Source organism: Podarcis pityusensis, assembly GCF_964106645.2.
Source record: "Podarcis pityusensis genome assembly, chromosome: Z".
Classification (NCBI taxonomy): domain Eukaryota; kingdom Metazoa; phylum Chordata; class Lepidosauria; order Squamata; family Lacertidae; genus Podarcis; species Podarcis pityusensis.
In genome coordinates this window covers 3,072,390-3,099,464 of record NC_138044.1, presented here as the reverse complement: position 1 = coordinate 3,099,464, position 27,075 = coordinate 3,072,390, and the positions used below count along the sequence as shown (strand labels likewise).

Sequence of the window (27,075 nt, the reverse complement as noted above, 5' to 3'; positions counted from 1 at the left end):
AAAAAAAGGCCTCATGGGTTAAACCACCCTGCTCTAGGGACTCAGGAAGAAAGAAGAGTCTTCCTGTTGCCTGCTATCCAAGAAACTTTGCTGGCGATGGGACCCATGTCCTTCTGCAAACAAAGCATGTATACTCCTGAGCTGACCCCTTCAATTCAGCCTTTCCCAACCTGGTATCCTCCAGACGTTTTGGACCACAACTCTCATGAGCCAACATGGCCATAGGATAATATGGCTGAGGGGACCACAGCCATGTTGACTAGGGCTGTGAGGAGCTGCAGAATAATATAAACAAAGGAGGGGATGAAGGCAACTCTGCTATCTCTTCTTCTTACCCATTTGTTTATATTATTCTGCTGGGGAAACCCAACCAGATTGGCAGGGTATAAATGATAAAATTATTATTCTCTTTTTAAAAAGGAAAGAAAAAGCACGTAGCACACTCTCGGTTTAAAGAACCAAACCCACTCACTCCCAATTTCATTTTAAAATTTGAAGCAAAGGTAAATAAATGGATACCTACAGGTAATCCAAGGAGAGGCTGGCACTGGTTTTGTTCATCGGGTGGTTGGTCAGGGTGATACCTGGAATGTATGAGAAGAAGAACAGGAATTGGATGAATTGCTTTGCACTCCAGAATGGCAAGAAGCTGTAGCCAAAACCAGCCATCTCCAATCTGGCGCTTTTCAGATGTTTTGGACTACGATTCCCATCAGCCCCAACCAGGAAATTCTGGCTGGGGCTGATGGGATCTGTGGTCCAAAACATTTTTTGGGGGGAGGCGGAGCACCAGGCTGTGAAAGGCCTAGAAGCAAGACACTCCTTTGACATGGTGCTCCCATTCCGCAAAGCAAGAGCCATTCGAGTAAGCCCCTGCAGGCACAAGCTTCTTTTCCTAGAATCTTTTCTTTTCAACATCTTTCTGATCAAAGAGCATCTTCCACAGATGGACCACCCAAAACCGATGTAAGGAGCAGAGAGGCACACTTGCAAGAGGCCTCCTAAAATATTAAACAGACATTTACCATCGCAGTGTTAAGAGTAACTAAGTGGAAATCAACAAATAAAACGAAATCTAGCTACGTCCAGAAGTTTAAATACAGCCCTATCTTCTGCCTTTCAACTTGCTCCCCAATTTCAACACACAAGGGCTGACTGGCTCACCATAGGCAGCGGGGTTCCCCCTGGTCTTGGGCAGGTTGGCACGGAGGATGGCATTGTTGAGGGTGTTGAGGTACGTAGGCATGCTGTGGTAGCCCTTGTTGTTGTAATAAACCTGGGCAAAGAGAGATATGGGGGAGAGAGATTAAATATTTCTGAGCAAAGCTGCTCTTCTGTTAACAGGAGCACAGACCAGCAGCCACATTTTATCTACGCAGCAATCTGGAGGGGTAGGTTATGCAAAATATTGTGATTGCCCTAAAGCCTCCCAATTAGCTTCATGGCTGATCTAAGATTTGAACCCAAACCATCCTGGCTCTACGATACAATACGATACGATATCTTTATTGTCACTGTCTCATACAGAACAATGAAATTGAAAAATCTACATAAGACATTCAAAAACCCCTAAAAACTCTGAAACCCCATTTTAAAATACAATATACTATAGAGACTCCTTATACAGTGGTGCCCCGCAAGACGAATGCCTCGCAAGACGAAAAACTCGCTAGACGAAAGAGTTTTCCGTTTTTTGAGTCGTTCCGCAAGACGAATTTCCCTATGGGCTTGCTTCGCAAGACGAAACGTCTTGCGAGTTCTTGCGAGTTTGTTTCCTTTTTCTTAAAGCCGCTAAGCCGTTAATAGGCGCTAAGCCGCTAATAGCTGCTAAGCCGCTAATAGCCGTGCTTCGCAAGACGAAAAAACCGCAAGACGAAGAGACTTGCGGAACAGATTAATTTCGTCTTGCGAGGCACCACTGTATTGCGTTTAGAACCAGAAGTGCTGAAAGAGATCATTTCTGGGGTGCGCACTATCCTGCACTATCTCTGCAGCTTTCTTATGGCACCTGGAAGCGTAGATTTGATCCAAGGTGGGAAGAGTGCACCCAATTATTCTCTCTGCAGTCTTTACAACCCTGGACAGCATTGTTTTTTCCCTGGCCGTGCAGCTCCCAACCCCCCCCCCCACACTACTACAGCCTTCTCCAACCTGATGCCTTTGGACTACAATTCCCATCACCCTCCAACAAGCAAAGCTGTATTATCTACTCCAGCATGGCTGTGCTGCCTGGGAGTGCACCAGCTTCTGGCCCAACATCCTTATCTACTATACTGAAGATGGATCTCTATTCTGATCAAAATGAAAGAGAAGGACAACTAGGGTCTCCTACCTTTGGTCCCACCTCTGCTGGTTGCAGCTGCTTTATTTATTTAATGGTGGTGGTTGCTACTTTATCGAGTATCTGTATTGATGAAGGCTTTAGAATTTTTTTTTTTTTTAAAAAGCGAATACCTGGGCAGCTCTCCGAACAGCAATCTTCTGCACCATGGGAGGAGCTTTGGCCCCAAAGGATGCTGGTATGGATTTCAGGAGATTGCCAAAGGTCATTGCTCCGTACCTGTGCAAGAACAGACAGGAGAGCAGAAACGCAGAGCTCACACCAGTACAAAGGGTTTAAATTTTGCAAAACTGAGGCGCAGTGGGGCCATGTGGCCCATTGGGACTGGTAGGGTCAAAAGCGGTGAAGACAGGGCCAAAATGACCCTTTGGCTAGTTGTAAAAAGGCAGGCAGGTGAGGAGCTAGGTGAGGGCAGACTAAAGTTGGTGGACCTCATGGACCAGCCTCCACTGCTGCCTAGGCTGCCCTCAGACTGAGCAAACCAAAACAAAATGGCAGAGACAGATTACTATTATTTATTGCATTTATACCTCACTTTTCTCCTAAGTTGGAATTCAAGGTGCCTTCTAGTATTTAAAAACATCATTGCAAAATGCAAAGCAAAAAAAGCACATTTGCCAAAACAATTACACTCAAACACATTTAAAACCAGCATTTAAATGCTGCTTGCTCTGACTGTCAACACCTTAGCCTGCCAGGTGGGAGGATAACAAGTAGGGAGCCAATCTGGCCTCCTTTGGAAGGGGATCATGCCATATGGGAGCAGCCACAGAAAAGGCCCTGTCTTGAGACAGACAGCTGCCTCACTTCCCCTCCCTCCCCAACACACCCACCCCTACCGATGCAGCCGAAAGCGGTCTGACGTATACAGCAAGTACTCTGAGACGTTGCGCCCAGTAATGTCCACCAGAATGTCGCCCGTCACAACCTTCCTCTGTGGTGGGTGGCCCCCAACTCCACTGGGGCAGGAAAAGCCGGTGCCCTGCATAGAGCAAGTGCATTTGATGGGCTCGTGGATGATGCTGGCCAGTGATGGGGCAGAAGTGACCGTCTCTGTGAGGGGAAGAGCAAAGAAGCCGGGTTATGCACAAGGATTATTCCTTCCTGTGCTGTGTCCCAACTGAAGTACGAAGGGACCTCCATGCATTCTTTTAAAAATAGCTATACAGTCATATCTCATGTTACGTTTGCTTCATGATGTTTTTTCAGGTTGCGTCCTGTGGTGACCCGGAAGTACTGGAAAGGGTTACTTCCGGGTTTCGCGGCTCGCGCAGACGCGCAAAATGATGTCATGCTCATGCACAGAAGTGCCAAATCGCAACCCGTGCGTGCGCAGACGCACAGCTGCAGGTTGCGTTATATTCATGTTGCAAATGGGCCTCTGGAACGGATCCCGTTCGCAACCAGAGGTACCACTGTAACTGTATCTATATAGTACGGTGACATCTATGAGCATTTAACTTGTGCAATTTCAACCTTGTGCGGTTGAAGGCTGTCGAAACCGTGCAAATTAAATCCATGGAAGATCTTCCCGGCACAAAAAGAGCTTTTAAGAGCTCAGCCTGGCTTACTGAGCAAGACCTTCGTGGCGTGTTGGCTCTGGCATGGCCCCACAAGATCTCCTAGAGATGGCCTTGCCAGTAAGTAAGGCATTTTAGCTGCAGTTGGCAACATGCTCTGAAATCCCTTTTCTACTCCAGCTTCCAGGTACCCTAATAGTGCTACCGCTCAATTTGAATCTTCAACCCAAAGCTTCAACCCAACATGGCAGATTCCCAAACTTTACCTCTGACAGTGGAGGGGTAAGTGGTGGAGTTCCAGGCCCTCAGCAAGTCCTCGTCCAGGGAGAAGGGGTAGTCAGAAGGGGCAGGTGACGGAGGGGGCGGCACAAAATTGGAGAGGGGCAGGCCCTGGGTGAAGGAATCCACACACATAGCATCAAAGTACTTGGCCGCCAGCATCTTTGACTCGTTGCTGTTGAGGTTCAGGGACTGCACCAGCTGGTCCAATGTGCTGTTGAAAGCCGTCTTGAGCACACAGGTGGCCCCCACCCCTGAGGGACGGTAGAAGGTCTCAACCAACTGCTGGGGCTTCGCATCCGCTGACTGCTTGAACCTGCCAGAGGAGGGTATGTTGTATTATTATTATTATTATTATTATTATTATTATTATTATTATTATCATACCACCCTGTACCCGGAAGTCTCAGGGCGGTTCACAGAAAAGAGTAATATCAGTTAGAAAGCAAGGTGGGTGGGGGAGAGAGCTGAAGAGCTTTTAAAACAATGATTAGATGGGCACAGGATATTGGCCGCCCAATAATGATGATCGAATGGGGAAATCTTTGGAGAACAAATATGAAATTTACGGCGTGTTATAACATCAAGGAAAATATGTTAAAGATGCAGCCCAGATGGTACCTCACCCCCTCAAGATTATCGAAGATGTACAAAAATTTAGCGAATATCTGTTGGATATTCTGGCCTCGGAACGTTTACTGCCTTGGTGACTCCCATGGGAAATCCTACTCAGGCTTCTCTTCCCATCACAAAGTTGTAGCTGGAAAAAAATTCTTCTTTCTCTGCATGCAACCTTTCAGAAAAATAAAGCATCACCAGAGTCCCTATGGCTTCTGGGTCCAGATCTGGAAAAGGTGGAATGACAGAGCTCTCACCGGTATTCGTGCCGTTCCTCGTTGGCATATGGGATGAAGTTGCCTTTGGGTTGGGTGTAGTTGTGGTACTGGGACGGCGAGAGGATGAGAGGAGGTAGGTCTCCTGTGAAACAAACAACATTTGTTACAGCTGCTTTGAAGCTCTAAGAGATACCCCAAATTTACGCACTAAAATGCATGGGGTGGGGATATATGAATCCTTCCCCCAATATTCTATGGATTCCCTCCACCGCTAAACACCTCTTGGTCCCTTCCTGATCTCTTCCACTTTTTCCACAAAGCACACCATCTTTTCATTTTTAAACTCTCAGTCTTACTGCAACACGGTCTATGTGGGGCTGCCTTTGAAGAAGGTTCAGAAACTTCAGCTGGTGTAGAATTTGGCAGCCAGGTGGTGCTCAAGGGACCCTGGACCCAAGGGCTTTGTATATCAACACAGGAACCTTGAACCTGGCCCAGGAGCATATCGGCATCTAGGGCAGATGTTTTAACAGAAGATACACTGTGCACGCATCCCAAAGACCTTCAAAGTAGTTTACAATGTAAAAGTGTTTTAAATTCCAGAATCCAAACAACAAATATGATGACCATGCCGCTGAACTAGAAAACCAGGGTAGCAATAACTCAAAGGCCCCGCTGAAACTGAAACAGATCCAAAAAGAAATATGAACAACGGAAGTTATATTACTCCAAGGGACTGAGATCCACAGTCTAGGTGCCACTGTTAAAACAGCCCACTGCTCTCATCTCAACAGTATACCAGGCTTAATCTTCAGTGTGGCAGCACCTACACTTTGGAACTCCCTGCCACTGTAACCTTTCTGGTACCTGCTTAAAAATATTTTTGTTTAGGCAAGCCTAGTCAGAGATTTAGAATGCCGGTGTGCTTATTTTAAAAACGTTGTTTTTTAGTGAAGAAACTTCCTGTGTTCTATTCTTTTTGTGTGTGTGAACTGCTTTAAGGTCTTCTACAATCAAGCGGCGTATAAATATTATGAAATGAAACTAAATGAAATAATCAATCAATTAATAATCTGGCCTTCTGTATTTTGGGAGACCGCTGGGGGCACAGCCTGCTTCAGAAGGAAGTGCGCCTACCTATCTCGGGCACGGAGAGCGCCACTGTCATGGCTACACAGACGAAGAACGCAGGCAGCAGGATCTGGGAGAAGAGGGCCTTGGTGTTCCGCTTGGCACAGTGGAACCGCTTGACGATGAGCCCGTGGAATTGGCGCAGCTTGAGCCAAGAGCCCTCCAGCTTGACACTTCCCTGACCCACCAGCGCATGTTCATCCGGGTCCGCCTCTGGGTCTGCAGCAGGAAAGAGCAGAGGGGAGGCTGAGGCTTCTCCTTCTCTCTCTCGTAGGGTGGGGTCCAAAAACAACAGGATGCAGGCAGATATATGACCCCCACCTACCAAAAACAGGCAGAAGAGGAGCCCACATGGAAGTCCCAGAGACATGGGGCCTATAGGAGTGGTACTCCATAGAGTGGCATTTATGTGGTGTCCTGCGCCTTCTCCTGCCCCCCCCTCACCTCCTGCAGTCTTCCCCACTGTCAAAATGCTTTACTTAATACAACTTAACACACATTTAATTCGTGCAATTTCGACTTTACGCGGTGGATGGCTGACCGGTCAAAATCACAAAGGTTAAATACACAGAAGGCGGAGAGCTTTGAAAGCTCTTTTGTGCAGGGTTTTCCCAGCGAAGAAAGAGCTTTTAAGATCTACTCCTTGCTTACCAGACTATGGTCTGCTCTTGTCAGATCTCAAGGGTCCATCTGAGTTTCCACAAGAGCCTCCAAGAGCCCAGTAAGCAAGGCAGGGAGCTTAAAAGCTACATGCCTTGCTGGGGAAGGTAATACTTGTTTGGGTCACTGGCTCCAGAAGGCAAGTCTGCTTGTGCAGGGTCAGTTCCAAGTGGGTGCTTTGATACTGAACAATTTTGGCCTTAAATGCCATCCCTGAAATGTAACCCCCGCATAAGATGTGAGTTGGCTGCATTATTATTATTATTATTATTATTACTTTTATTTATCACCCACCATTTGCCAGCAGCCCCCATGGTGGTAATCCAGCAATTTAAAATCCGGAATAAAAAAACACCACACACACAGTTGAAGCACTTTGCATTTACATAAACAGTGGGTTCTGAAGAAACACATCTCAAATGTCAAAGGCCAGGGTACAGAGGTGCACCTTTAGCATTCCCCAAAAGCTGTAGGGTGAGGGTGGCAGATACAACTTTCTGGGGAGGGAACTCCACAGCGTAGGGTCAGAGAAGACCCTCTCTCAGGCCACCACTCCAAACCTCTGAGGGCAATAGAACTATCAAGAGGGCCACCTCTGATGATCTCAGCACCTGGAAGGGTCTGCAGGGCAGGAAGTGGTCTCTCATATATTTAGACTGGAAGCCCCTTGGGACAGAGGCCTGGGCTTTTTATGTTTCAGTTAGTCTGGTGTCCATAAATAACCAACACCCCCCCACCTGCCCACCAGGGGGAGCAAGCAGAAGCAGCCTCACAAACCAATCTGTTAGCTTATTTTACAGATCCCTCCCTCTAAAAAACACAGCATCAGACCCACCTCAGTCTCCCTCCTTGCGCTCACCCAGCCCCCGCCTCTGACGGGGCACCAGTCAAGGGAGGAGCAGGGTATGGAGGGTACTTTTCACACTCTGCGCCTCGCCCTCTGCCCACTGGGTGATGGCACAGGTGGGGACAGAGCACAGAGGTTGGAGGGGCACTGAGGGTGTTCGTCAGCCTGTGCCTTGTTCCACGCCCTGACCAATGGTGGCCTCCATTCCCACTGGGGGGGGTGTACACACATACCGGGTGCTGGGGGGGCGCTATACCCCTGGCTGCACCCAAGGGTACACTAAAGGAGATTGCAAGTGTAATCTCAGAGCCTTTGCCTATGTTCTTTGAGACTTATTGGCGAACAGGTGAGGCCCCTGCAGACTGGAGGCAGGCAAAGGTTGTCCTCATTTTCAAAAAGGGAGAAGAAGACCTGGATAACTACCAACCAGTGAGCTTGACATCAATACCAGAAAAGGTCCTTGAACAGGTAATTCAACATTTGGTCTGTGAGCACTTAGAAAACAATGCTTTTCTAAGCATGGGATGCTTTTCAACATGGGTTTCTCAAAACCAAGTCATGCCGGACGATTCTCATTTCTTTTTTTGATGGAGTTATAAACTTGGTGGATCAGGGGAATGCTGTGTACATAGTGTATCTTGATGTCAAAATCAAGATTTTGACAAAGTCCCTCATTATATCCTTGCAAGGAAGCTGGTAAAATGTGGGGTGCATGAGGTGATTGTTAGGTGAATTTGTAGCTGGTTTACTGACCAAACCCAAACCACCATTAGTGGTTCCTTGTCATCCTGGAAAAAAGTGACAAGTGCAGAGATGCAACGTTCTGTCCTGGGCCCATTGTTGTTCAACATCTTTATAATCGACTTACGATGAAGGAATTTAGGGAATGTCATTTGCAGATGACACCAGACTGGGAGGGGTAGCTAATGCCACAGAAGACAGAATTGGAATTAAAAATGACCTTAACAGATTGGAGAACAGGGCCCAATCTAACAAAATCAATTTAAACAGGAACAAATGTAATGTGACCCAGATCAAGAAAAGTAATGGTACTACTCTATTCTGCCTTGGTCAGACCACACATGGAGTACTGTGTCCAGTTCTGGGAACCACAATTTAAGAAAGATGCAATCAAGATGACCAGGGGCTTGGAAACCAAACCTTATGAGAAAAGATTGAGGGAGGAACTTCCGGGGTGGCGCCATCGGTAATGGCGGATTCCCTCTGATCCGGAGGGACCAGCTCCATGGGAAACGGGTCTTTCCCGCTACGACGAAGTGGGGACCCTTTCAAAAATCACAGGCGGATGAAGCCTGTGACCATGGGACTCGGCGGGCACCTTTAGCGCCCCCCCAACCCGCAAAGGAACCCACTAACGGGCTCCGAAGCGAAGAGGGGGAAGTGGTGCGGTGCTGAGAGTCAACTGCTTCTTCCGTGGAGCGAAGCCACACAGCCATTGACGGAGAGCGCTGCCTTTTTCCTGGGACAATTTGGCTTTTAAAACAATTACCCGTGAGTACTTAAATTTCAGACAATTGGACTTTAAATAATGATTTGCGAGTAGAAAGGAAAATTGGACTAAGAAATTTACCTCAATTTGGCACTGAAACGGGAAGGTCTAAACAGGAAGTCAGCCTTCCGTTTCTTGTAGATAGATTAAAGCAAAGACATGGCAAACTAGAGTTCAGAAAATCGCTTGTAAAGGATTAACTTTCATCATTTAAAATTGTTGAACCCCCTTCGGAAGCAGGAGAAGAGGGGGGGATTTTTTCCGGGCTGTTTAAACCTGCAGAAGAGAGTGTAACGCAAAGTAACTTTCCCCCGTCTTGATCCTGGAGCGGGGTGTCAGGACTGACGTTTTTTGGGAAGCTCATTGACCAGAGACAAACGTCTTTGACAGATAGTTAAAAGAAGAGAAACATAGTGATTCCATTGTCCCCCTTCGCATTTTAAAGGAACAAATATTGACAAAATATCTGAAAAAGGAAACTTTGTTGTTAGATCTGCCTTTAAAAGAAAAGAACAAATAGAAGCTCTTCCCCTAGAGGGAGCCTGTGAAACTGTTACCAATTCTGAATCGGGGAGCTTGCAGCTGCAACAGATTACGATCGTGGGAATAGACTTCTGACCTTGCAGAACAATGTATTCAGAAGCTCTGCTGCGTGCTTTCTGTAAAACAAGTGCCCTACTGGAACAGCTAAATGAGAAGACGGACTTGATGACTGCTGCGATCAGAAATTTTGGACAGGTAGTGGGAAACTATATAGAGCCCACCCAGGAATCAAATCAGGAGTGTGCTCTGACAGAACAGATGAGGGAAGAGGATGTTGCTGAACCTTGGGCGCCAGAGATGGAGGGAGCTGTGGCCCAGCAGGAACATGAGTTCTTGGCTTTGACAAATGAACTTGGAAAAAGCCAGATTTGGAAAGATAAAGTTTGGTTTGGTTTGGAAATGGGGGGTTGGATAGACCCCCCTATGCAGGGATGTTTGGACTTTTCAAGTCTGGCAATGGGCCGTGAGATGTTTGGGGTTGTGGGGGCTCTTAATTCTGGAGGGATTTTGAAACATGTTTTTAAATACCACATGGAGTTTAGTGTGGACTATAGAAAGGGGGTTGATTTGTCGAGAAGGGTCAAAAACACTGTTAAGTTGGAGTTCCCACAAGTGAAAGGAGCAGGAGACAAAGTAAAGTACAGGTATAAATATGAAGAAGAGCCGCGGAAGGGACATGGAAGGGACTTAAGGGCCTCGGACATAAGATTACCAGGTTAATGCGCTAGATTGATGGGATAGAAAAGACTGACAAAACCCGGGACCAGGAGGAAGAGACGCTGGATGAAGATTGGAAGAAAAAAAAATTTATTAGGATTGTTTTATAAAATTGATGAACGTTAGAAAAATGTTGGAACGAAATTATTTGGCTTTAGCAAAAATGTTTAAAGAATTATGTAAGAATATTATGGTTATGAGAAATTGGTATAAATAAGATCTAAGTTTTAAGTTTTAAGGTCTTTTATAGTAAGATAAGATTAAAATAGATTAAGGTAATGTAATGACAGAATATTATGAAATATGGAAGGGATTTGCTGTGACAATTAACAACTAGTATACAAAAAAAGGAGGAGTGAGGAGGTCAAAGAAAGAAGGTAATGACAGTTAAGGATTTGAGAATATTGGATTTGTTTTTAAATGTTTGTGGCATATTTTTGTCTTTTGATTGTGTTGTGTTATTTTTTGATTTTGATTTTTATCAATTTGTATTGTTTGATTGTGGTTTGTTTTTCCTTTGTTTTCTCTCTCTCTTTTTTTCTTCTTTTTTTTGTAATTCTAAAATTCTTAATAAATATCATTTAAAAAAAAAGAGAAAAGATTGAGGGAGTTGGGTTTGTTTAACCTGCAGAAGTGAGGAGGAATTAAAGAACCTTTTAATGAGGGTGAAAGAGGAGAGCGCAAAATATGGTTTGAAGCTCAACATCAAAAAAACGAAGATCATGGCCACTGGGCCCATCACCTCCTGGCAAATAGAAGGGGAAGAAATGGAGGCAGTGAGAGATTTTACTTTCTTGGGCTCCATGATCACTGCAGATGGTGACAGCAGTCACGAAATTAAAAGACGCCTGCTCCTTGGGAGAAAGGCGATGGCAAACCTAGACAGCATCTTATAAAGCAGAGACATCACCTTGCCAACAAAGGTCAGTATAGTTAAAGCCATGGTTTTCCCAGTAGTGATGTATGCAGTGAGAGCTGGACCATAAAGAAGGCTGATCGCTGAAGAATTGATGCTTTTGAATTATGGTGCTGGAGGAGACTCTTGAGAGTCCCATGGACTGCAAGAAGATCAAACCTCTCCATTCTTAAGGAAATCAGCCCTGAGTGCTCACTGGAAGGACAGATCGTGAAGCTGAGGCTCCAATACTTTGGCCACCTCATGAGAAGACAAGACTCCTTGGTGTTGGGGAAGATTGAGGGCACAAGAAGAAGGGGATGACAGAGGACGAGATGGTTGGACAGTGTTCTCGAAGCTACAAACATGAATCTGACCAAACTGCGGGAGGCAGTGGAAGACAGGAGGGCCTGGCGTGCTCTGGTCCATGGGGTCACGAAGAGGCGGACACAACTAAACGACTAAACAACAACAACCTGCAGAAGAGAAGACTGGGAGGAGATACGATAGCAATCTTCAAATATCTTAAGGGCTATCACATGGAATATGGGGGAAAACAAGCTCATTTTACTGCTCTGGAGAGTAGCACTCAAACCAATGGCTTCAAGTTACAAGAAGAGATTCTGACTAAATATCTGGAAAAACGTTCTGACAGTAAGAGGTGTTAGACAGTGGAACGGTGTCCCTCAGGAAGTTGCGGGCTCTCCTTCCTTGGAGGTTTTTAAGCAGAGGTTGGGTGGCCATCTGTTATTGATGCTTTAGCTGAGATTCCTGCATTGCAGGGGGTTGGACTAGATGACCCCGGGGGTCCCTTCCAACTCTACAATTCTATGATTCTAAGTGCTAGCTCCACACCCTGTTAGGGTGAAAGCACTTGTAGCTGAGTCCCATCATGTTAAGTATAATGGTTTAATGGACACTGAAATGGAAAATGCCTGTTATGTATTTTGCTGAAGGTTTACCGTATTTTTCATTCTATAAGACGCACCTTTTCCTTCCTAAAAAGTAAGGGGAAATGTGTGTGCATCTTATGGAGCGAATGCAGGCTGCGTAGCTATCGCTGAAGCCAGAACAGCAAGAGGGATTGCTGCTCAGCGATCCCTCTTGCTGTTCTGGCTTCTGGGATTCAGAATATTTTTTCCCTTGTTTTCCTCCTCCAAAAACTAGGTGCATCTTATGGTCTGGTGCATCTTATAGAGCGAAAAATACGGTAACTGGAAAATTCCATTGCTTCAGCTGAGATTCCTGCATTGGTTGGGCTGGATGACCTTTGGGGTCTCTTCTATGGTTCTATGATTCTAAGCCCACAGCACCAAATCCTTAAGGTTTCCAGGTGAGACATTCTCCCCTCACACCTCTGCAGCCACAGTGTAGGATCTCTTCCCCACCCCCACCCCGCCACACCACGGTGCCCTCCTCCCGGGGTGGGGAACACGCAAGGTCTCTCACGTGTTACAAACCTTGCAGACTGACGTTATCAGGGTCTTGCGGGTTATCAAACAACGGAGAGTAATCCCCATAGAACTCCGAATAAGCCCCACCTTCATCGCCTCTCACAGAGCCGGCTGAGGACGACGACTGCAGTGACGTCTGAGACTGGGTGAGCTGGGAGCAGGCCCGCAGGTTCCCCTGGTCTGCCTCAGGCTTCTCGAGAGTCTCTGCCCCTAGGAGGAGTTCCCCGTTAGCCTCAGCCTTGGGGCCCAGTTGGGAGTCGGGCAGAGGGAAGCTGTCCTTTTGGGACTCTTTCACATCTGTAAGGGATGGAGAAAGAGTGACGGTTATTTATTCAGTGTAGTCACAGAAGAATGCCCCGAGAGGCTTTCAAGACAACAGCTCGCTCCCCCCCCCACTCTTAAGACACAAAATTTGTTCTGATGGATTACCAACCAAAAAAGCTCAGATTACAGCGGAGTAGTGGAAAATAGGGTTTGGTTTGAGCCCAACAGTACGTACATAGTCAATGTTATGAGCTACAGTTCAGTAACCTTTTTATTTGGTTTTACAGTTTGTTCAAAATGAGCAGGTTCCTTTTTCTTAAACCTTTCTTAAGTTCACAAAGTAATTGAAATACTTTACAACAAAACAAAGCAAAGCACCAGGTGGAGACTTGCTCTTACAGGTCCACAGGATGTGTTTGGATGTGACATTGAAACATGAAGAGGTTCAGTCTAAAGCCAGATAAGAAAATAAGATTAATGTTCTCACAGTGGAACGTTCTCCCTCGGGAGGCTGTGTCCTTCCTTGGAGGTTTTTAAGCAGAGTTTTGGAGGCCATCTCTCATGGACGCATTAGTTGAGATTTTGCATTGCAGGGGGTTGGATGAGATGACCCCCAGGCCAGGGTCCATTCCAACTCTACAATTCTATGATTCTTACCGACATCACTGTTCTCCAGAGACTGGTCTTCCTCTGAGACCTTGAGGAAAACCTCTTCCAGGGTAGTGTCCATCAGCCCAAAACTGGTCAGGTCTAGGTCATCCAAACTGTGCTCCAGGTGCTAAAGAAACAGAATGGGAGGAAACCAGAGGGGAGTTAACACAGGTGTGTCCATCTAACCTCCACTAGACACCACGCACTGCTAACTGTCAAAATATTCTGCATCAGCCAAGAGCATCCTTCTTTGAGCACACCACCCAGGCACAAGGTTTCCGTGTCAAAGCCTCATGGTATGATGTTATTGGTGGAACACCTGTCCTGTTGGGATGGGCAAAATGAAGTTACACATTCATTTATTTAGTAGATTCGTATCCTGCTTTTCAACTAGAGTCTTCCAAAGCAGCTAACTACATTTAGGAAAAATGCAACAGATACATCAGGCACCACACTTTCACAAAGCTGCCATCAGATGCTCCTTTCCACATGCAATATGGTAGCAGTTGGCTCTGCAGAAAGAGGGGAAAGCCTGACTGGAGCAGGCCCTGATCTTGCCTTCCTTGTTCTTTAGACACTGCACAACTACCTTTTGGAATTTCCAGCCGCAAGATGTGCTGATAGCCACTGATTTAAAGGGTGCTGCTAGCAGTGCTTTTTCTTCTTCTGGGGGTACTTGAGGGTACACAGTACTGGCACCCCCCATGTTAAAGGTGTGACGCTCTAACAACTTCATGGTGAGAACTGGTACCTTTTTTCTATAAAAAAAGCACTGAGTGCTAAAAAAAAAAATATCACGGATGAGAAAGTGGGCATGGGACGAGGCAATCTCGAAGGCAAATTTCTGTTTGCTGGAGAAAGGAGTGGATATCACAGCGCAGGAATACGGAGATCAGTCACCTTCACCGTATGTACTCTTTTCGGTTCCTACTAAAAACATTCTTGTTAAAATAAGCCTACCCAGATGTTTAGAAAGTTGAGGTGAGTTTAATTCTGTTTCTAGTCTACTGTTTTAACTTTTTGAAAGCTTTGATTTATAGCAGTTAATCTTTCTCATTGCTTAGCAGGGGGCTGGACTCGATAGCCCTTGTGGTCTCTTCCAACTCTATGATTGTATGATTCTATAATTTTATTATCTTTAAAAAAATGCTTTGAGGGGCGCTTTTTTTTTTTTTTTTTTTTTTTGCAATCAAACGGTGTCTAGGTTTTATGCAATAAGCAAACAAGAAAACCAACGAACAATCCATTATTGTTTTAAAACATTTCTTAAGTGCCTACCAAACAACCGCCCAGGCCTTTGAGGGTATGAGGGTTTGACTACAGATCCAAAATTTAAACCAAACCCTATGTGCCCCAATTTAAAGATGTCTGCAAATGGGACATGAAGGCTGGCAACATTAATCCCCCCCCCCCATATAGGAGTCACTTGCAAACGACCGCAGTGTCTGGAGACAATCAGGTCGTGCATCCACAGCAGTGTCCAAAGGAGGAATGACAGCTGGGAGGAACACAGAAAGAATATATTCCCTGGTGCACCTGCAGCAGCACAACTGGATGCCTTCCTCTGCCCCAGCTGCAACAAAACATGTCTCTTCCATATCGGTCTCCACAGCCACAGCAGGCGCTGTAACTCTTCAACAGTTTGACTTCACCCCCAAAGGCGCACTCCTCCATTGTCTCATGAGACAGATGGATGCCAGACAACCAGTCCTGTCCACCCCCCTTTTGTTTATTCACCAACTGCCTGGTACCTGGAAGAGCCTTTCGAAACAGCCCTTCTTGACTGCTTCACTGGGGAGGATGTAGGAGAGCTCTGTGTTGGTGTTAGAGATGAGGAGGCAGGAAGCAACATACTTCTTGATGAACTGTGTGACTCGTGCTTCGGAGCAAGGGCTGATGGAAGACTGGCAGGGAGAGCTGTGGGTCTGCCCAGAGTCTAAACAAAGAGGAGGGGGCGGGGGAGAAGGAGAAAAAGATTAATTATTTATTTGCTGTCACCTTATATCAGTTTACAACCAGGAACATTAACAAAAATACACATATGCATATCATAAGCACGTAAGGACGTAAGAATAGCCTGTTGGATCTGGCCAGTGGCACATCTAGTCCAGCATCCTGTTTTCATGGTGGTCAAGCAGATTCTTCAATGGGAAACCCGCGAGCAAAACGTGAGCACAAGAGCCCTCAGATTCAGAATCATTTATTGCCTCAAACCATAGAAGCAGAGCAAAGCCATTGTGGCTAGTAGTCATTCATAACATTGCTCTCCTCCATGAATTCGTCCAATTCTCTTTTAAAGCCATCCAAGTTGGTGGCCATCACTGTCCCCTGCAGGAGGGAAGTTCCACAGTTTATAACAATGTGCTGCATGAATAAGTACTTTCCTCCAACATGAATGGTCCAACATTCAACCTCACGTGATGCCCGCAAGTTCTAGTGTCATGAAGGAGGGAGAAAACCTCTCTATTCACTTTCTCTAATGAGAACGGCTGTATCAAAAAACATTGTCACCTGCACTGTGGTTGACACTGAAGCAGAGTGACCATAAGAGACTCAGCAGAGCAGCAAGGGAGGGAGTGTTTGATGGGATGTATTAGGCCTTTCCTAGCCCCTCGACAGAAACTACAGTAGAAATGGACATGCTAGTTGTCACAAGGGCAGCAGCCATTGGGTTTTTAACTGCATCTTCCATATAATCAATTAAACCTGGCCAAAGAGGAAGGCTTCCTATATTTAGGGATAGTTAACCATCCCAAGTATGGCTTTCCACCAAGTATGGGTTGGTGGGCCCAGAACAGTTGTGGAGTGTCACCCAATAAAAAACTGATGGCATATAAAACCAGGAAAGATAAAAACAAGTACTTCCTCACACAACACAGAAAAGCCTTATGGGATTTGCGTGGTCCAATAAAGACCTAAATTTAAGGTGGCTTTAAGTGGAAACTAGACAAAGATATGGGACAGGAAGATGAGGAGGAGGAGGAGCTTATCAACAACCACTAATGCAAACCGCTATATGGAACCTCCATGTACAGGGGCAGTCTGCACCAGAGTATTAGAAACTGAGCACAAACAAACAAGGGTGGTCAGAGTCAAATTGCTCTTTAAACAAAGAACAGTTGTCTGGTCCTGGAGCCCCTGAAACCACGACGCCCAACACTGACCAGCATTGGCTCGGGCGTCCGACTGCTTCTTAACGACGGTAAGCTTGTACCCGTCACCGTAGGTGCTCTTCAGAAAGAGGGGGGACCCACAGCATTTCAGCTTCCCATGAGAGATGATAGCGATGCGGTCACCCAGGAGGTCAGCCTCATCCATGTGGTGCGTGGACAGGAGGATAGTCCTTCCTGTGGGAAAAGGGTGAGGGTTAGGTAAAGGGGCTGTCACAGAGGCACGAAGGACAGGGCAACAGCCCCTCACAAAAGGACACATTACTTAACCACAATGTTCTGGGGAAAGAATCCTCTGCATCATGCACTCACCTTCACTGGAGATTTTTAAGCAGAGGCTGGACGGCCATCTGTCAGGGATGTTTTAGCTGAGCGTCCTAAATTGCACAGGGTTGATGACCCTCAGGCCCCTTCCAACTCTAAGATTGACTCTAAGATCCTTATTGACACAAAGATGAACTAGTTGTCCACCCCAAGGCTCACATTCACACTGTGCATTTAAAGCAGTGCCAAGCCGCTTTGCAGTGTTGGCTCCCCCCCCCCCCCCCAATTCCAGAAAGGTCAGCTGAACTGAAACAAGGGAAGGCAAAATAATAATAATAATAATAATAATAATAATAATAATAATTTTTATTTATACCCCGCCCTCCCTGGCCAGAGCCGGGCTCAGGGTGGCTAACACCAGTAAAATTACAATAAAAACCTAATGGGGGATGGGGAAAACAAAACAATTTAAAATACAGGTTAAAATGCAATTTAAAATGCAGCCTCACTTTAAAAGTAGCCCATGGATCAAAACCGTAAGGGGAGGCAAACATAAGGGTCAGACTGAGTCCAAACCAAAGGCCAGGCAGAACAACTATCTTGCAGGCCCTGTGGAAAGATGTCAAGTCCTGCAGGACCCTGGTCTCTTGTGACAGAGCGTTCCACCAAGTCGGGGCCAGTACTGAAAAGGCCCCGGCCCTAGTTGAAACCAATCTAACCACCTTGTGACTTGGGACCACCAAAGTGTTGTCATTTGTGGACCTTAAGGTCCTCCGTGGGGCGTACCAGGAGAGGCGCTCCTGTAGGTATGTGGGTCCTAGGCCGCATAGGGCTTTAAACGATGTGGGTTGGTAGCTGGTGCACCCTATCAAGCCCCACCAGAGTGAGGCAGCACCCATTTATCTCGCTTACCTTGTTTGTATTTGAGGATGAGGTCCCAAATAGCTCTCCGTGCATAGGGGTCCACGCCAGCAGTGGGCTCGTCCAAGATGACAGCCCGGGACCCTCCGACAAAGGCGATGGCCACCGACAGCTTCCTCTTCATCCCTCCTGACAGCGTCTGCACCAGGGAGTGGCACTTGTGGGTCAGTTCCAGGTCTTCAATCATCCTGGAGGAACACAATGACATGGGTGGGTGGTTTAGTCTTCCAAAGTGGCCAAGTCCCACCCTAGAACTTTGTGGGCTCCTCCACAAAGGGATGAGAGGAGGATAGCATTCCCTTTGACCCTCTCCCAAACACTGGCCTCCCCTCTCTCCAGCCCAAAGTATGATTAATTGCGCCTACCCCAACCTGGTTTGTGTCTCCCCGCCCCTTAACCTGGTGTTTCAGACTACAAAATGGCCACGCTAACTGGCTGGTGGGAATGGCACGCCAAAACATCTGCGTCGTCATCAAGGGCACTGGGTTGGGGGAGGCAGGATTAATGTCTGGGGTTGTACAAATAATACTATTGGAAACCTGAGGATGAGGTTAACCATGTGCACACCATTTCTGAATTCTGGGTCCATGTGCAGGTCTTCAACCCCAATCTACATAGCCATGTGACATTGCCCCTGCCAGCCATTGGGGTTCCCTCCCCTGCCAAGGTCGATTGCTATACATGAGATAGAATCATAGAACTGCAGAGTTGGAAGGGATCCCAAGGGTCATCTAGTCTGTTATAGGAATTCTAAGGTCTATATATATATATCCCATTACACACTCCCTCCCTTACTGCTCTGCTGAATCTCTTAGGCTCGCTCTGCTGCAATTAGCCAATCCCAGAGCAAGTGGCAATGTTTTTGGATACAGCCATTATCATTAGACCATCCATGATTGCCACACACACACACACACACACACACACTGCTTAGCATTATTATCATTTTTAGTTGAATTAATGTGTAATTTTTATTAAATATTAATTGCTATAAAATGTTATAATGGTCTGTTGACGGCAGAGGAAGTGTCTGGTGCGGAGGAGAGGGATGGGCTGAGCCTGCCTACTTGTCCATCTCCTTGCGTATCTCCTCTTCTGCCATGCCCTTGAGCTGCGAGTAGAACCACAGGTGCTCCTCCACAGTCAGCTTATCAAAAAGCACGTTGTGCTGCGGGCACATGCCCAGGTTCTTCCGGATCTCATCCATCTCCGTCCGGATGTCGTGGCCGTAAATGGTAGCCGAGCCAGAGGTTGGAGGGAAGAGGCCTGTCAGGATGGACCTAAGAGGGAAGGGAGGGAGAGACGTCATAAGCCACACCCACCTACTGCCCATCAACACAGGGGCAAAGAAAAGAGGCCACAAGGCGATTCATTTCATTTCATTTCATTTCATTGTATTTGATAAATTAGGCTGGCTCTCTCCTTGCTGTCTTTCTGCCGGCAGGTGAAGACCTTTTTATTTCAACAGGCCTTTGGGAGGTGACTGGAAAGGGCTACTGCTGTTAATATTGTTGTTATTATTGGTATTTGCATGTCATGGACTGGTTAGATGCACTTAGATAAACTTCCCGGAATCTTCCCGGAAGCAGTGGACAATAACAAAAGTTGTTCTAAAGATGACTCACAAACTCTGTGAAGTCTTGGTCAAGAGCTGTTATTCCCAGACCGGGTACAAGCATTATGGTAGCAAAGATATTTTCGAGGGTTAAAATAAACTCTTTCGTCAGACATCTGCCATCAGGCGTCTGCAAAAACGAAGCTGAGTGGTCTTCTTCTTATTGGCACTTCCAGCTGATGCTAATTAGGCTCAGAGTGCCACTCCCATATGTAGAGGAAAACTCTGGAACCCTTTCTACTTGTTTCTGGCAGAATGATTCCCTAACAGGAAACAGCTGGGGAACCACCAGAGGAAGGCTTAGAGCCCAGGGATTGGTGGTAGGACAACAATGAGTGGTCACAGGGAGAAAAAAGAGGGAAGGGCAAGTATTGGAAGCTGAAGGGGTAACAGGGTTTAGTGAGAGGTGAGAGTCTGTGGCAGAGAGGAGTCCAGAATCAGAGGCAGAAGCTGAAGCAGGAGAAGAGGGAGGCCAAGGGACAGAGATGAGCCACGCTGGTGAAGGGTCTCTGGAGGAGAAAGATAATTGGGGCAGTTTCCTCCCCGCCGCTCGGCCCCTGCCATCCTGCAGTTTTGTGATTTTGGTGCCCACCAAAACCCAAGCTGACTCACTTACATGGTTGTGGTCTTGCCAGCTCCGTTGTGGCCCAGGAAAGAGACCACCTGGTTCTCGTAGAGGTAGAGGCTCAGCTTGTTCAAAGCCAACTTCTTGTCTGTCTTGTAGATCTTGGTCAGTTTGTCCACACAAACCACCAGTGGAAGGTGGGTCGGCTCCTCCTCAATGCCACGAGTCTCGTCTGCATGCAAAGCCAAAACGTTGGTGTGTGTGCTGGTTACTAGCCAACATGCCGCAAAACACAGAGTGCTAAGACCATCCCAACATGAGTTGCAAGCTTGCAAATAGAAACTACCAAAAAAAAATAAAAAATACTAGCCTATGAAGATGCTGGTACAGTACGATCACATTTTATGCGGGGGTTATGTTTCAGGGATGATATGTATATTGAAAAACACATATACTCAAAGCCCCCTGCCCTGGAACCACCCCTGAGCGAGCATCCTTACTTTTTGAAGCTTTTGAGCTCTCCACTTTGCTTTTTTGGGCAAGGCCCACTCAACACATGGGCTCTTGTGAGATCCGATTTTCTGTAAAATCTTCCAGAACTGGTGTGCTGAGAGGACCTTGCTTTATAAGCAAGGTGGAGAGCTTAAGAGCTCTTTAGTGCCAGGTTTCCCTAGGATGGAAATGGTTTTTAAGTTCTCTGCACACATTTGGCTTGTGAAATGTCAGCTGATGGGCCTTCAACCATGCAAGTTAAATTGCATAAGCTGAGGTTGTGATTGTACTGTATTCTATGTTTCCACGCTGTCCCCAGACATCCAATGGGGCAGTTCTGCTTCTCTGTCTCACCCAGCCTCCTGTTCTCCATGGCACAAGCTTGGTCTTCCTCCATGACGCTCAGGCGGGTGGTTCGTGACCAGGGCCATGTCCACTCCCATGTCTCTGTGCGCCCATTTCCCAGCCAGTAGGATTTCTGAAAGGGGAAGTACCAGGGCCTGGGAAGTCCATACATTCCTATAGGGAAGGAAGAAGAATTGGCATGAAACTGGAGCTAGGATTGGGGCAGAAACTGTGTGCTGCAGAATGATATGGAGATGTGACCAGAATAGGACTGGAGAAGAACCAGGTTCAAACCCCCTCTCAGCTGTGAACCTCACTGGGTGATTTTGGGTCAGCCTAACCTACCTCACATGGGACGCGGGTGGCGCTGTGGGTTAAACCACAGAGCCTAGGGCTTGCTGATCAGAAGGTCGGTGGTTCAAATCCCTGCAACGGGGTGAGCTCCCGTTTCTCGGTCCCTGCTCCTGCCCACCTAGCAGTTCGAAAGCACGTCCAAGTGCAAGTAGATAAATAGGTACTGCTCCAGCGGGAAGGTAAATGGCATTTCCGTGCGCTGCTCTGGTTCGCCAGAAGCGGCTTAGTCATGCTGGCCACATGACTCAGAAGCTGTACGCCGGGTCTCTTGGCCAATAAAGCGAGATGAGCGCCACAACCCCAGAGTTGGCCACGACTGGACCTAATGGTCAGGGGTCCCTTTACCTTTAACCTACCTCACAGGATTGTTGTGTGGGGGAAAAATGGGAGGGCGGGGCCCAAGCACACCTTTTTGAGCTCCTTGGGGGGGAAATGGTGGAGGGCAAATGCAATAAAACGGGATGAACAGAGGAAGATTGGAAAGTGAGCCTGTACGTTAGCCTAAGTCAGTTGCATTAGGAGACTGACAGATCTCAACCCTCCTCTCAGCAGGAGACTGGGCAACCCAGCAAAACCGGGTCTCCCCACCCCTAATCCCCGCACATACCTGGGTGCACAGCCTCAATGTACCATGTCAGCACCCCATACACTACGGCGTCAATGATCAACATCATCATGGAAAGGAGAAGGTTGAAGTCATCCCCCTCCACGGGCGACTGGCTGAAGGTGTGCCACTGGATGCCCACACCAGCCACCTCGTAGAGGGCGAAGTACTTAGAGCCCAGACCAAAGGCAGTGGTGGACATCAGAGACTGGAGGAGAACAGGGGAGGGAAGAGGGAGAAGAGACAAAGAGATGCTGCAGGGTTTTATTGGATTAAATATTTACATGCTGCTTTCCCAACAACTAAATGGAGCTCATAGTAACTCACAACAATTAATGAGTTAGGGGGCATCCGCTAAGCCAGGATATATGATGTGCTAGGCTGCACCCACGCTATAGTCAGAATTCTGCACCAGCACTGAAAACTGAAATGTGGAAGCCAGCATAAATCATGCACATGTCTGCATAATTAATCCTCCTCTTTATGCTTCTGGAGAGGGAGTGAAGAGGTCACTGAAGTCCACCCTGGCCTGGAATTTTTGGAAATACAGATCAGTCCCACTCTTCAGCAGGTTTCAGCAGCAGTTGCCACAGAGATTTCAATCTCACCATTGTAAGAGTTAGAAAACCAATTAAAAAGAATATGATGGCAAAGCTGTTCTCAAGAAACAAAATAACTGGGGCCAGCATCAAAATCTGATTGAAGGTCAGGTTTGGAAAACAGGACAGTAATTCCTTAAGAAACAAGGAAGCTGACCAGGAACAAACACCTGTATACTCCCCCCCCCCCCCAAAAATTGTCTGAATTGGAAGATGTCCTGCATAGCAAACAATGGCCTGCGAATCTAGCCAGCAACTAGAAAGGCATTCTCAGAACATATGGGGCTGTCAGGCATAAATATGTGTGCCTCACTTTCCCTTCCCCTGGTTGCCTGCCAGCAAGTTACATGACCACAGATGCTATCACCATCGCCACCCCCCCCCCATCTGGGAGGCTACCACATCAGCTACTCACAGCAATGCACTTCTCAAATGCGGTAATCTTGTCATGCGCCACCTCTTCCCGGATGGCGACGTACATGTAAGGGACGTAGCTGAGAAAGTAGATGATGCCGCCACAGGCCGAAGCCAGCTTGGCTTTGGAATACAGTACTGACACCAGGAAGCTGAGGGAAGAAAGAGATGGGCATGCAACACAAATCTGCATTCTCCCACTGAAGGGGGGAAATGGCACGCGAACAGTCTCAGGGATGGTTCACCAGCCACAGAAGCTGAGCCAAGCCATCCGAACGGGCGGCAAAGCTGCGCCCCTGTTCCAGCACCCTGCGTGGCACAGCAGAGCACCTGAGATTGCTGAGGCTGGCCTCAAAAGGAAGTGAGGCTGGGCATTTGCTGGATCTCATCATGTGCCCCAGGGGCATAACTATGGCTTGGTCAGGTTGGTCCTGGGAAATCATGCCTCTCCCCTCTGGCTCGGTGTGGCCAGGAGTCAGCCCACCTGAATGTCCACGCACTCCCTGGGCCAATCCTCTGCTGCTCTGGGTGGGTGGGCGACACATGCAGGCCCCTCTGGCGAAGGAGCAAGGTGGGGGGTGCTGATATATCTCATTGCCAAGGGTGCGAGGGAGCCTAGGTACTCCTCTGAGATGTCCCAAGGAAGATGCCATTGATTCTACTTTTAGAAATGATGCCCAAGACAGCAGAAAGGGACTCTCCACCTGCATGCCCAGGTTAAGGGGCCTGACTGGAGTTGCCTAGCTGAAATCCTGGAGCTCCTGTCACCCACTTGAGGCACCAGCCCTGTCTCTCCATAGTGGCCACGCCGGGACGTAACAAACTCATGGGGTGAATGCAAGACATGGATAAATTTGTGCAATTAAAATTTAAAATTTAAAAGTTACTTGTGCAAATTGTGTGTGTGTGTGTACGTATACACACACACACACACACACAGAGAGAGAGAGAGAGAGAGAGAGAGAGAGAAAGAAAGAGAATATATACACACATATTCACATATTATGTCAAAGGGCTGTATGAAGATCTCTGAAGCATAGTTTCTTAAACTATCAGCAGCCCTGATCAGCCTCACCAGGGTTACAGGGTTGAGAACAAGTGTGGCGTGCTGGGAGGGGCCTCGTTCTTATTGAGATGCCTGGACCACATCACTTTTTGACTGTGCATGGGACTTTCATGCCTAAAAGTTTCTTCATACCTCATAAGAAAAACCACACCTGCCTATAGAAAACTGGCATATCACCTTCTCCCTAATCTGCTAGTTTTTAAATGCATAGGGATTTTTATTATTAAGGCCAGAAGAGTGGTAGAAGAAACACGTCCAGCATCAAGCGAGGCAGAAAAACGATCTGAGCCCCCAAGGTAGGGGAGGAGCCCACATCTGGTCATTTTTCGGCCTCCTTCAAGCAAGTGGTAGAAAACGACCCGCCTGGTCATGTCCCATTGCCCACTTGAGAAACACAACTGTGAATCAGGAAGCCTCCTGTTCAAATCTATTTTTCACCCTCCGCCTCTGCTTTCCTTCCCTCCCTTAACTCACCAGAACATGATGGTGGCCACAGCATAGATGGCAAGGAAGAGCCAAATTATGAAGACGTCACTGTGCATCAGAACCTTCCCGTACTTGAGAATGGCAGTCAGCGCCGTGACTGAGATGGAAAGCTGGACAAACCCTGTGATAAACCAGGCCACCCAATGAACCGCGTTGTTCAGCCCCATCATTTTCATCACCTGTGAGGAAGAAAGGTAACAGCGTCAGCCCCAGAGGGCAGCTCCAATGGCCCCTAGATAGGAGCCACGGCCACCATTTATCTTCCTTTCCTGTTCAGTGAAAAACAGCATGTACTGCGCACACACAATATGTGTGCAATACCAGAGCAGTTATTTTTTGCAATATTGGTATTTAACTGAATTTATTATAATTTGGATTTTTACTTTATTATTCTGCTTAGGCATTCTAATTCTTGCATGCCACTTTCTGCACCTTCCAGTTATGTGGCAGCAGGCATGTATATTCACCACCAGGGAGCGCTGATTCCAAATCAACCTGGATGGTGTGAGTGGTTAAGAGGGTTGGGATTAGGACCTGGCAGACCAGGATTCAAATTCCTGCTTAATCTTGAAGTTTGCTGGGTGACCCTGAGCCAATCACTCTCTCATCAGCCTAATCTACTTCACAGAGTTGCTGTGAAGATAATATGGGGACAGAACCTTGTATGCCACCTTGAACTCCTTGGAAGAGAGTTGAGATATATCATATAACTATTCATTTATTACAGTTATATGTAATAAAGAGACTTAAGAAACAGAAAAACAGCAAGAAAAAGATGATAAATAACCGCACAACAGATAAACACGCAACTCCCATGGTGGCTTTAAGTAGTTTTGTTTGCTTGGTTGTTTTAAAGCCTAGGAGAATAAGAAGGTTTTTGCTGGATGCCGAAGTGAGATTAGAGTAGGTGGCACATGAGGGCATTTGAAGAAGGAAGACTCTCTCCTCACGAAGGAGGCAGCGCCACACTTAGGCTAGCAGCTCTGTTTAACCTCAGTCCCCCAGATAGGTAATATGGGAATAGTAATACTGACCAGGGCTGCTGCAGGAACAGACATGTAACATCTGTGAAGCAAGTGCTGAGTGCTGCTATCACCACCACCAGGCATCCCTGACTTTCTCAGTCAGGAGGAGGCAAGATTTGTAAGCCACAGCATTGCATTCGCAGCTCAGTCTTGCTCTGCCATCCCAAGGGAAATGCTGTCTAAAAATCCTAATCTAGGCCATTAACCTACCATTTGTTATACTGACCACCTGCGTCCGTGTCTGCCACCTCCCCCTTCTTGATCTCACCTAATTTTCTCTTCCAGTGGCTGAGCTCAGCAGTTCGTTAGCAGGAGACGGGATGTTCTGCTGGAGCACAGCTGAGTTGGCATTTGCCATAAAAATAGGACATATAAAAAAATAGAACCTGCTTGAACTTACTGCTCCAAGAGTTATTTGGGGGCACTGACAGTGGCTTGAAAACAGGGGCGCAGGATTTCTGAGGCCCATCAGCTGCTGTTGGGCTCCCATCCCCACCCCCTGCATGCATGGCCAATGGTCAGGGATGAAGGAAGATGCTGAAGAACCCCTGGTACCTGCCCTCCCTGGTTCAGAAGATGAGAGTCCTGCCAAATATGCTTCTCCAGAGACAACAGTGGGAGGAGGGCCCATACTGCAAAGAGCAATCCTTCCAAACTGCCCCTGGGAAAAGCAACAACCTACTACTGTCTCTCTGTAGCCCAAGGCTTCCACAATTTCACAGGTCTGTTTAGATGGTGCTATTTATTCTGCTGTCTTAAGTTGCAGGATTTCTTTTTTTCTTTCTTTTAAAAAACACATCCTTATGAGAAAACCACTTTCATGTTAACATTAAAGCTCAAAAGGAGGTTTGGACAACAGCCCGGATTGGAAGGATTAAAGATTTGGGAGTTGCTGCGTCATCAAACTTCAGAAACTTTAGATAACAGAGTTGGATAACAGCCTGGATTGGAATGGAGCTGGCAAAAAGACAGTTGAATATATATATATATACAAATAAAGCTGTACTCGATGGATGAAAGGATATATGGTGTCTGACATGATTGAGAATCATAGAGACGGAGAACTTTAAAGCGTTAAAATCGAGATGTGGAAAACATGGAAACAATGAGGAGAGGCAGGATTGAGATTTGGTGATATGCTTCAAGGTCCAGACTATGGGAAGCCCTGAAAAATTAATAATTATAATTTGAATGATAATTTGGTCTTTTTTAATTTAGTTTTTTACTTTAATTGGATTACGATTTGATATGTTAACTGGATGTTTTTATTGGAAAACTAATAAAAATGATTTAACAACAACACCACCACCACCACCACAAAAGTACTTAACAACAGATCCTCCTTTATTAAGGAATCGGCCTAAAATTTTATGCCCTCTCTTCTTCCTCTTTCTTGCAATCTTTTAAACTTAGGTGTTATCTAAGGATAAGCAACTGCCCAAGAGAGTGGTATTGCTAACACCCAGGATAAGGAACAGAGAAGCTGCTTGCAGGTGGGTTTTGGCAC

The 27,075-nt window shown here is 46.8% G+C and overlaps 1 protein-coding gene across 4 annotated transcripts in view; it reads right to left on the bottom strand.

The window, feature by feature from the left end:
- Positions 1–27,075, bottom strand: part of ABCA2 (ATP binding cassette subfamily A member 2) — a 109,816-nt gene that overhangs the window by 25,982 nt on the left and 56,759 nt on the right. For 3 of the 4 annotated variants that reach the window (XM_080990739.1, XM_080990738.1, XM_080990740.1), the window contains 18 exons: positions 24,532–24,722; positions 22,993–23,143; positions 21,982–22,186; positions 21,030–21,194; positions 20,235–20,415; positions 19,071–19,283; positions 17,995–18,191; positions 16,813–16,995; positions 15,400–15,584; positions 13,655–13,775; positions 12,740–13,030; positions 6,114–6,326; positions 5,016–5,118; positions 4,128–4,456; positions 3,181–3,394; positions 2,455–2,560; positions 1,165–1,276; positions 524–584 (listed from right to left, as the gene is read on the bottom strand). In XM_080990739.1, coding sequence (XP_080846865.1) covers positions 524–584; positions 1,165–1,276; positions 2,455–2,560; positions 3,181–3,394; positions 4,128–4,456; positions 5,016–5,118; positions 6,114–6,326; positions 12,740–13,030; positions 13,655–13,775; positions 15,400–15,584; positions 16,813–16,995; positions 17,995–18,191; positions 19,071–19,283; positions 20,235–20,415; positions 21,030–21,194; positions 21,982–22,186; positions 22,993–23,143; positions 24,532–24,722 — 3,221 coding nt within the window. The remainder of the gene's footprint in view (positions 1–523; positions 585–1,164; positions 1,277–2,454; positions 2,561–3,180; positions 3,395–4,127; positions 4,457–5,015; positions 5,119–6,113; positions 6,327–12,739; positions 13,031–13,654; positions 13,776–15,399; positions 15,585–16,812; positions 16,996–17,994; positions 18,192–19,070; positions 19,284–20,234; positions 20,416–21,029; positions 21,195–21,981; positions 22,187–22,992; positions 23,144–24,531; positions 24,723–27,075) is intronic. The other variant, XM_080990741.1, reaches the window with a different exon arrangement.